General features: G+C 41.6%; 1 protein-coding gene across 1 annotated transcript in view; it reads right to left on the bottom strand.

Moving 5' to 3' along the window:
• Positions 1 to 7,578: 7,578 nt before the first annotated feature.
• LOC311598378 (uncharacterized protein) overlaps positions 7,579 to 10,327 on the bottom strand; it is a 50,049-nt gene continuing 47,300 nt past the window's right edge. Inside the window, exons 31-32 of the mRNA XM_084783436.1 lie at positions 10,194 to 10,297; positions 7,579 to 8,534 (exon numbers count right to left, since the gene is read on the bottom strand). Of these exons, the coding sequence (XP_084639562.1) occupies positions 8,299 to 8,534; positions 10,194 to 10,297 (340 nt within the window). The 3' untranslated portion in view covers positions 7,579 to 8,298. The remainder of the gene's footprint in view (positions 8,535 to 10,193; positions 10,298 to 10,327) is intronic.

The raw sequence follows: 10,327 nt of genomic DNA, 5'->3' as shown, positions 1-10,327 counted from the left end.
CCTCCTCCTCTTCCTTTACATACATTGAGAAAAGAAACCACAGCGGCAATGAAATGAGAACACTGTGGAACATGTTGCAGAGGAACCAGGAAACGTATTGCGATGGAGCCTGCTGGGTTCCGCCGCAAGTTCAAGGGTGAACGGGAAAGTCACGCTCTCGGTAGGAAGCAGAACGGCGGGTGCAGAGCTCCCTACCTCCCCAAGTCCACACCTCTCTTTCTCTCTCATTAAAAACCAGGCCTGTGATCAGAACACTGTTTCTGTTTGCAGAATAATTTGAAGAGTATTGGCATTAATTCTTCTACGAATTCCCTTTTGGTCTGGTAGAAATCTTTTTGTTTGTTTGTTTTTGTTTTTGAGACAGGGTTTCTCTGTGTCACCCTGGCTGTCCCAAACTTGCTCTTTAGACCAGGCTGGCCTCAAACTCACAGAGATCCGCCTGCCTCTGCCTCCTGAGTGCTGGGATTACAGGTGTGCGCCGCCGCACCCAGGTCTGGTAGCATTCTTGCTGATTTCATCTAGCCCTGAAGTTTGTTTGTTGGTTGTTGTTGTTGTAAGACATTTAATTACTGCATCTGTTTCACTAGGGGCTATTGGACTGTTTAACTTGCATACCTTATCTTGATTTACCTTTGGTAAGTGGAGATCAAGGAGTTTATCCATTTATTTCAAATTTTCCAACTTATTATAGATTTTCAAAGTATGTCCTTATGAGCTCTGAATTTCCTTGGTGCCTATTGTTATGGTCCCCTTTATATTTTTAATTTGTTAATTTGGATATTCAATCTCCACATTTAATTAATTTGGCTAAGGTTTTGTCAATCTTACTGATTTTCTCAAAGAACCAACTCTTTGTTTCATTGATTCTTTGCATTGTTTTTGTTTGTTTGTTTCTATGTTATTGATTTCAGCCCTGAGTTTGATTTTTTTTTTTGCCACCTACTTCTTTTGGGTATGATTTCTTTTTTCCTTCCCTCTTTCTTTTTTTCTTTTTGTTCTAGATTTTTTAGTTGTGCTGTTAAGTTACTAGTATGAAATCTCCCCATTTTTTTTAGTGTGTATGTGTGTTTGTGTACACTTCACAATATGAACTTTCCTCTTAGAACTGCTTTCATTGTGTCCCACATGTTTGGGTATGTTGTATATTCAATTTCATTCAATTCTAAAACATTTTAAATTTCTTTCTTGATTTCTGTTGTGATCCACACTTTATTCAGTAGAGACTTGTTCAGTTTCCATGAGTTTGTAAGCTTTCTGCTGTTGTTGATATGCAGCTTTAATGTCTGGTGGTCAGCTAAAAATTATAGGGCATTATTTCAGTTTTATTGTATTTGTAGAGACTTGTTTTGTGTCCAAATGTGTAGTCAATTTTGGAGAAAGTTCTATGAGCTGCTGAGAAAAAGGTGTGTTCTTTTGTGTTTGGGTGAATATCTGTTAGGTCCACTTGGTTTATGACATCAGTTAGCCCCAGCATATTTCTGTTTCTGTCTCAATGACCTGTCATTGGTGAGAGTGGGGCATTGAGGCCTCCCACTATCAGTGTGTGAGGGTCAATGTATGATTTAAGCTGTTAAGCTGTGGTGTTTCCTTTATGAGCTCAGGTTTTCTTGTATTTGATAGACAGGTGTTAAAAACTGCAATGTTCTCTTGAAGGAATTTTCCTTCGATGAGTATTGTTTTACTTTGGGTTTTATTGCTGTGAAGAGACAACATGACCACAGCCACTTTTGTAAAGGAAAATATTTAATTTGAAGATGGCTTACAGTTTCAGAGATTTAACCCACTATCATCATGGGGAACATGACAGTGTCCAAGCAGATACGATACTGGAGAAGGAGCTGAGAGCTCTACATCTTGATCCACAGGCAGCAGAAGGAGACTGTGTCACACTGGGCATAGCTTGAGCATAGGAAACATCAAAGCCTACCTCTACAGTGACACACTTCCTCTAGCAAGGCCACAGCTACTCCAACGAGGCCACAGCCCCCATCAATGTCTTTCCCTAATGGGCCAAGCATTCAAACCCTGAGCCTGTGGGGCCATTCCTATCCAAACCACACAAGTATAGAGTGTCCTTTCTGTAAGTGTAACTTTTACTTCCCTGATGTAATTGTCAGGGAATAAGCTCATCCTTTCTAGCTCCTTCTGAGCTCTGGTTGGCTGGCTCAACTTAGTTGGTTTGGCTCAAACTCTTCTCCAAGCTGACTGATTCACTCTGGATTCTCATAGCCTCTGACTGAATTGTTCTGCTTAGCCTCATACTAATTTTAGCAATTTGTTCTAATCTTCTGGCCCCTTCTTATTCTTTGCCTTCAATTGCTTCTGATGACCTGCGCTGAACTACATGAACTCAACACCCTTCACTGCACAGCCCTCCCAACTGACTGGCTCAACTGAACTGACTAGCACTCAGAGATCTGCATGCCTGTCTCCTGAGTACTGGGATTAAAGGTGTGTAGCACCATCCCTGGACCTGAAACTTGTCCTATACCAGGCTGGCCTTGAACTCAGAGAATTGCTTGCCTCTGTCTCCAGAGATTGAAGGTGTGTCTGTATCCCAGCAAGATCACACAGACGTACAAGGCCTTTGGATGTGATCTCTTGCCAGAGCAGCTTCGCTGCTGAATTAAAATTCCTCCATGACTTCTCTATCTCTTCTGTTTAGTTTGGTTTGGAGTCTATTTTGTCAGATATTGAAGTGGATACACCTGCTTGCTTGTTAGGTTCATTTACTTAGATTTTTCCCCATTCTTTTATCATGAGGTGATGTCTATCCTTGGTGCTAAGGTGTATTTCTTGGAGGCAGCAGAAGGATAGATCCTGTGTTTGAATTCAGTATGTTAGTCTGTGTGTTGTTATTGGGGAACTGAGATAATTGATTTTGAGAGATGTCGACGAGTAACATTTATTGATTTCTTCTATATTTGTAAAATTCTGTGGGTTTCCCCAATCTTTTGATTTGGTGGTTTGGGATAATTTATTCCTTTTGTTTTCTAGGATGTAGTTAACCTGATCAGATTGAAGTTTTTCTCCCAGCTCCTATAGAGCTGACTTTGTAGATAGATACTGATTAAATTTGGTTTTATTTTGGAATGTTTTTCTTTCTTCATCTATTGCAATTCAAAGTTTTTCTGGGTATAGTAATCTGGGCTAGCATCTGTGGACAGTTTATAGAACATCTGTCCAAACCCTCTGGGTCTTAGCGTCTCCATTAAGAAGTCAGGTGTAATTCTAATAGATTTGCTTTTATACGTTACTTGGTCTTTCTCCCTTGCAGGGATTAATATTCTCTTTTTGTTATATACATTTAGTGTTTTGATTCTTGTGTGGTGACTGGACTTTCTTTTCTGGTGTTTGATATTCTGTATACTTCTTATACTTTTATAGGCATCTCTTTTTTAGGTTTGGAAATTTTTTCTTCTCAGATTTCCTGGAAAAGTTTTTTTTCTTTTAGATTTAACATTTTCTTTGACTGGGTATATATTTCTATATATTTCTTCTGCCTTGTTTTCAATGCCTGAGATTCTCTCTTCTGTCTGTTACACTCTGTTGCCGAGGCTTACCTTTAAGGTGTTATGCCCAGATCACGAGATCCCCAAAGACCACATAAGGAGCCACTTCCAATGCAAACACGCAAGGGTCTTTATTACAGGCCCACACCATCACCAATGCAGAGGATCTCGAATGTGAGGCCCTGAGCCCAGGAGGGAGGGGTTTTTATAGATTGCGTGTGGCAAACAAGCAAGAGAGTTTCCAGCCTAGAAAGCATCGCATTGGTTGACATTTGTATGGGAGTGTTGCCCTTTAAACTGATTGGTTCGAGTCTGGTGAGAAATCACAAACAACTAACTTTTAGAAAATCTGAGAAAGCCTCTGGGCTTTTGGCACTTTGCTGTTTCTAGCTGATTGGTTATTCTACGTTCGTGCCAAGTGTTCATTCTGTTTTTCCTGGAGTTCAGGACTAGGTCACCCTAGTACAGAATGGAGGTTTTAAGCAAAATGGAGTCACTTTGGTCTGTCAGAGGTTTGATTTCTAAAATCTTTCATTTCTAGTTTAGTCTCAGTTTGAATTTTCTTCAGTGATCTATTTCTACTTTCATGTCATTAATAGCTTTTTATTATTTCATTCCATTACTTGTTTATGTTTTCATAGGGGTTTATGTTTTTAAAGGGGTTTATTCATCGTATCCTCTTTAAGGTCCTTCAACATATTCATATTAGCTATTTTGAAGTCTTTGTCTTGTCCTTCAGCAATATTGTATTTGGGCACTGATGATTTGTTTTAATACAAGAATTTCCACATAAACCACTCAAGCACCAATATCAGTGAGATACTGATAGTTTATTAAAACCACACATTGTAAGACTGACCACGGCCAGGGACACACTGGACTCAGGAGCCAAACTGTGACATTGGTCTGATTCTAAGGCAGGCTTTTTATAAGAAAAACTGTAACCAAGTAACAAAACCATAGCCTGGTAACAATTAGGTATCTAGGTATAAGAAGCAATATTACATCATTTTAACTAGCTAGACAAAGCATTTCTAACAGACCTTTAAGTTCATTGGTTTTGTAATTGGGGGACTTTACAGAGTATCCAGGTTACAAAGTATACAAAGATTGAGAAATGAAACCATAGAGACATAATCACTGGAAGGCGGAGCCTGAAAACTTGAGCTTAATTTCACCTTATAATCAAGATGGATACTAAAATACAAAATGGCTACAATTATGCTATATTAAAGGCTGCAGCAGGCTTTAACAGGTTGTGCTTTTTCACTGGTGTGTGAATGTAACTTTTATTCACTTTTGTACTTGTCTTTCTAGAGGCTTACTACCGAATAAGCTCACCCTTTCTTGTTCTTTCTGAACTCTCGCTGGCTGGTTCGACTCAGCTGTCCTGGCTCAAACTCCTCTCCAAGCTGGCTGATTGAAACTGGCTTCTCTCAGCTTCTGACTGGATTGTTCTGGGCCTCAAACTAACTCTTGAAATTTGTTCTCATCTTCTGGCTTCTTCTCATTCTCTGGATTGAACTGTCTCTGGTGACCTACACTGAATTCAGCTGCCACAAACTGCCGAAGGAGCTCAACTCCACTGCACCACTCCACACTGACTTTAAACCGACTGTCTGAACTGATCTGAACTGCCACAAACTGAGCTGCCACTGCACTGCCTCGCAGCTGACTGACCTCAACTCCATTGCGCTCATTGCATCGACTCCCAATGGGCACCACTCAACTGAAATGACCTCAGCCCTCTGAATTGCACTGTCTGAAATAGCCTCCGTTTCCTGTGCTGCTCTTGTGAGAGTTAGGTGTATCCTATTTTGCCACACATTCTCTTGTTCATCACTTTGTCCCTCACTTAGATATCACTTTCAATCATGGGTTCTTCTTTATTCAAACTAAGCTTACCTACACTGTTTGAAATTAAAGGTGTGTACAAGGGCATGTCTGTATTCCAGCCGGATCATGTAATCCAGGGAATGTCGGCAGTTCAGGCTGATCACACAGACCTAAAAGTCTTTAGATGTGATCCTTGCTAGAGCAGCCATGTTGGATTGTGATTCTAGGTGTTGCTATCTTGTCTTGCTTTTGTTGGTTGGGTGTTCCATTTCTTGGCTTCTGTTGCCCTCTCTGGATCTTAGTCATGTGTGGTGGCTGTGGGTTGCCCAGGGGGAGCGCTTCTGGATTGCTGCGTGGTGTGCCCAGTGGGAGACCTGGGTAGGACATATTTCTAGGGACTGACAGCAGGGAATACAGATGGGCTGGAAGAAGGGACGTAGAAGGCCTTCGCGATGTAGGAAAGCTGGGACCACCATAGCGCTTGGCATAGTCTCCAGGCATTAGAGGTAGAGCGGGACAAATCCTTGCCAGTGGTCTGTTACAGGGGTGGGGGGTGAGACCTAAGAGACTATAGCGAAGGACAAGAAGGACAGTGTCCTTCACCTTCCTGAATCCAGGCCCAGGGTGGCTTCTGGTGGTCCCAGGTAGAGTGTCTTTCTGGCTATTTGTGGTTGACACAGAGGATGTGGAACCGGCTAGAAGAGGGGAGCTGGTGAGAGGGATCTCAGGAAAGAGGAAAGCTGGGTCAGCTGTGATTTCAGTGGAATCCCAAGGAAATGGGGACGGGCGGGGGGGGCGAAGGCTCCTGTAAGTGCTCTGCTATAGGGATGAGTTTTTAAATGCAGTTCAAAAAGTATGAAAGCCTGAATTTAGGTGAAAAACAAAAATAGGACTGGAGAGATGGTTCAGCAGTTAAGAGCACTGGCTGTTCTAACAGAGGACCCTGGTTCAGTTCCTAGAACCCATAAGAACTCACATTCATCTTTAACCCCAGTTCCAGAGAACACAACACCTCTTCTGGCCTCTGTAGGTACTGCATTCACACACTACACACACCTGTAGGCACAACATTCAAACTCATACAAACAAACATAGCAATGAAAAAGAAAATAAAAAGCCTCGAAAAAAAATGCATTCTCTACCTTTACTGATTAAATTTAATACTGTAAGCCAGAAAAAGAGAAAAGGTCTGAAGGTTAATATCAAATCTGTCTTTCTGGCTAAGGAAGCAATAAACCCAAAATGGGAAGGAAGGAAGAATGGGAGGATACAAGGGATGGGATAACCATTGAGATGTAACAAGAACAAATTAATAAAATAATATATATCTTGGAAAAAAATAAAGGAAAGAGGGCTGTTCAGCTCACAGCTTTGGAGTCTGGCAGTCCAAGACTGCGGGGAGAAAAAAAAAAAAAGAAGCAATAAACCTCAAGAGAATCACAAATAGGCATCAGGCAGAGCACGTCCCTGATCTGGACACTTCCCCCCTAAGGAGCTCTGAAGTTTGTCACTGCATCTTGTTTGTGGCACTTCTTCCTTCTTTTCTTTTTTCGTTGCCTATAGATTAGACTCAATGTGATTAGAATCACTGGCACGTGGCGCAGCATTTCCCTATAACTTTGGGCAGCCTTCTGTAGAGTAAGTAAAGAGAATTGCAGTTGAGATGCTTCTACCAGCGTGCTAAGCATCGTTCATAGCACTTCTCCATCTCTCCCATCCACTGCCAGTGTCTGAAGACTCTCCTTATGATCAACAATGGGAAGTGAGCGTAAGTTTTCCTCTTGGTTTTAAAGCAAGAGGGAATTCAAACCTGCATCTTTGTGAATTCACTTTTGTTGTTTCACTTGCTCAGATCTGCACAGAAAACAGCCACTCTCAGCATGGTTTTCCTCATGCTTAGTACAAAAGTGGTTTCTTTCCATACCCAATTGCAGGGCACAAAGAAAGCATCATTCCCCCCCCCCCCCATTTGATAACATTCTCAATCTATCAGTCCAACAGGAATCACCTTCTAATGGATAATTTTCCAATTTTTGGGTGACAAAATTTCATAAGAGCTTTGCTAAGTATGTTACATTGAGGGCAGAGAGGTAAATTGTGAGATAATTGTAAGATAATCTAATTGTAAGATAGAGCCTGATCTACAAACTCAGCGAAGCTTGATGCAACCAGAGGAAATGAACTGCATATCTGCAGGCTAAGGAGATGCCCACATATCTTGGGCATCTTGGGCAGTGTGTAGCGGGCTAGGAGGAGCACTTCTTCCCTGCTCTATATAGTTCATTAACTGTTAGGGACTTGCCTCAAGTGTAACATACTTCTTATCTTACCCAGGCTCCCAACCTACTTCTGGAAGGTGAAATGCCTTATTGGACGGGAGAGGTCAGAGTGCCCATAGGGGTGAGGCATGCAGTCTGCTGGGATCCAGAAGACCAAACAAAATGGACTGCTAACGACTAGATAAAACTGTCTTTAGTGTTTAGTTTGAAGACATGTTTTACTTTCCCAAGTTTACAAAGCATGAAGGAAGCTTAAAATAAGTCGGAGGTTTTGCTCATAGTTAAAATCCCACTGTTTGAGGAGTCAGCCCCCCAGGCTGCTTATGTGGTCTTTACCCTAATGATACGTACCAATTAACAACTTGAGGTTAAAGAATGTGGCTCAATTATCTTACTTCCTTTTCATTTTATTTTTGTGTGTAGGTATTCTTCCTGCATGTATGTCTGTGCACCAGTTGTGTGCAGTGCTATCAGAAGCCAGAAAGGGCACCATAGCCCCGTGGGCCTGGAGTTACAATTGTGGACTGCCATGTGGGTGCTGAGAAGCAAACCTGGGTCCTCCGAGACCCAGCCAGTGCCCTTAACCACTGAGCCATCTCTTCCCCTCTGAGTCTTTTTGAGGCAGAGTTCAGGTTAAAAGATTTCTTTTGATTTATTTGTGGCATTTATTGTTAGTTGTACGTGTTTGTCAGCACATGAGCAATACTGAAAATAAACATGCTTATGCTTTTATGATGTAATATCACCGTACCAATTGAATGTGCTTTTTCTTTGACACTCATGTTGAATGATGAATTTAATGGCTCTTTACACTTGAACCAAGTATCGGTTTTCATCACTTTGGTGAGATTCTTTTCCTTTATGTCATACTCGAATTGCCTCAACCCACGGAAGAAATAGAAGAATCCTAAAAGCAGAAGAATGATTAGTTATCCTGTGTAGTGTGATTAGTGTGTAGTGCAAATGGCTTCCCTGCATTTCAATCTTACGAATGTAGAATGCAATAGGATTGTAAAGAGAAAAAGATACTGCTGAACTGTGGAGCTGTGGTTTTCTTCCACCCCGTTACATAAATCACTGAGGAGGAAGATAAACACAAGGTCTGAAGGGTTCCTGAGTGTTCTAGCCAGGCCTAGCTGCCTAGCTAGATTTCAACATGACATCTCAGTGAAGGGAAAAGAAAGTCACTCTGGGTTTGTCCCTGGACTCTTCACCCTCATTTCTATAGATCTGCAACATTTTTGTCTATTTCAGGTTTGGGGGTTCTGGTTAGATATGGAGATAACCGATGTGGCACTCAAATGTTTTCAAACATTTATCATCATCATCATCATCATCATCATCATCATTTATTAATATGTGTGCATGTGTGTGTGCACATGTGTGGAGTATGTATGTGTGTAGTGTGCATGTGTGTGTGTATAATGTGTGTGTAGTGTGTGTGTGTGTGTGTGTGTGTGTGTGTGAGAGAGAGAGAGAGAGAGAGAGAGAGAGAGAGAGAGAGAGGGAGAGCACATGCACTTCATGCTGCATGTGTGGAGGTTAAAGGATGACTTTGTGGCTCTAGCTTTTCCCCACCCTCCTTTACACGAGAGCTAGTGACGAACTTTGGGTCTTCAGGCACACACTGCTGTCACCTTTACCCAATAAACAGTCTTACTGTTACTCAAACAATTTTATTTTTACACTGTCAGTTATTTCATGGCCCAGACAATTACCTTTGAAAATCCAGTATCAGGACTTTGTGCATTAAATTGCCTAAGGTTCTGGGATGAGGATGTAGCTCTGGGGCAAAACATTTGCTTGGTATAAGTGGAGCACTTGGTTCAAGCCCCAGAACAGTTCCCAGCAAAGAGCTCCAAGCTAAACAAACTCGAATCAAACAGCAGCAGCAGCAGCAACAACAACTGCTAAGTGGTCGTTTAAGATCTCCTGGGTCTCATCCATAATCCTACTGCTCAGATACTTGAAACACATAGTTTTCTCATACATGAGCTCTAAGTTTATGTATCATAGACTATATATGTATATGTTGTTACATATATATTATATATGCATATATATACACATACATACATATACATTTATGTGTGTGTTTGGGAATAATTGTTCATCTTGTGAGTTTAGTCATCTTTCATTCATTAGGGGCTCTGCTAGGGACTATCTTAGGTCAATGGTGACAAAAACTAATTTTGGCACTCTACATAGAAATAGCATTTGAAATAGCATTTCAGCCGGGCGGTGGTGGCACATGCCTTTAATCCCAGTACTCGGGAGGCAGAGGCAGGCAGATTGCTGTGAGTTTATGGCCAGCCTGGTGTACAAAGTGAGTCCAGGGCAGCCAAGGCTACACAGAGAAACCCTGTCTGGAGAAACAAACAAACAAACTAACTAACAAACAAAGAGGAATAGCATCGCAGAGTCCAATTCTGCACTTCCTGGTTCAGTGTGACAATGTCTGTGGAGTAATGTTTAACAACCAGTGTACATACCTGAGAATGGTAACATTCTTGCCCTTTGTGATATCTTCTCTTGTAGTCCACACAGTGGAGGCTTTAGCACTCACCTTGGTACTGGAAGGCAGCATCTACACGGAGGCCAATTCCTGGAAAGCGCCTCACTATCCTCTGTGGGAATCCTCTGTCCATGGCTTGTGCCACCTCATTATACCTGCATGCAAAGATTTCAAAGACTTTTCTC

Source organism: Acomys minous (genome assembly GCF_964271855.1).
Source record: "Acomys minous genome assembly, chromosome: 5".
NCBI classification, from domain to species: Eukaryota; Metazoa; Chordata; class Mammalia; order Rodentia; family Muridae; genus Acomys; species Acomys minous.
Note: the sequence above shows the minus strand (reverse complement) of the source record. Positions and strands in the feature narration are given on the sequence as shown.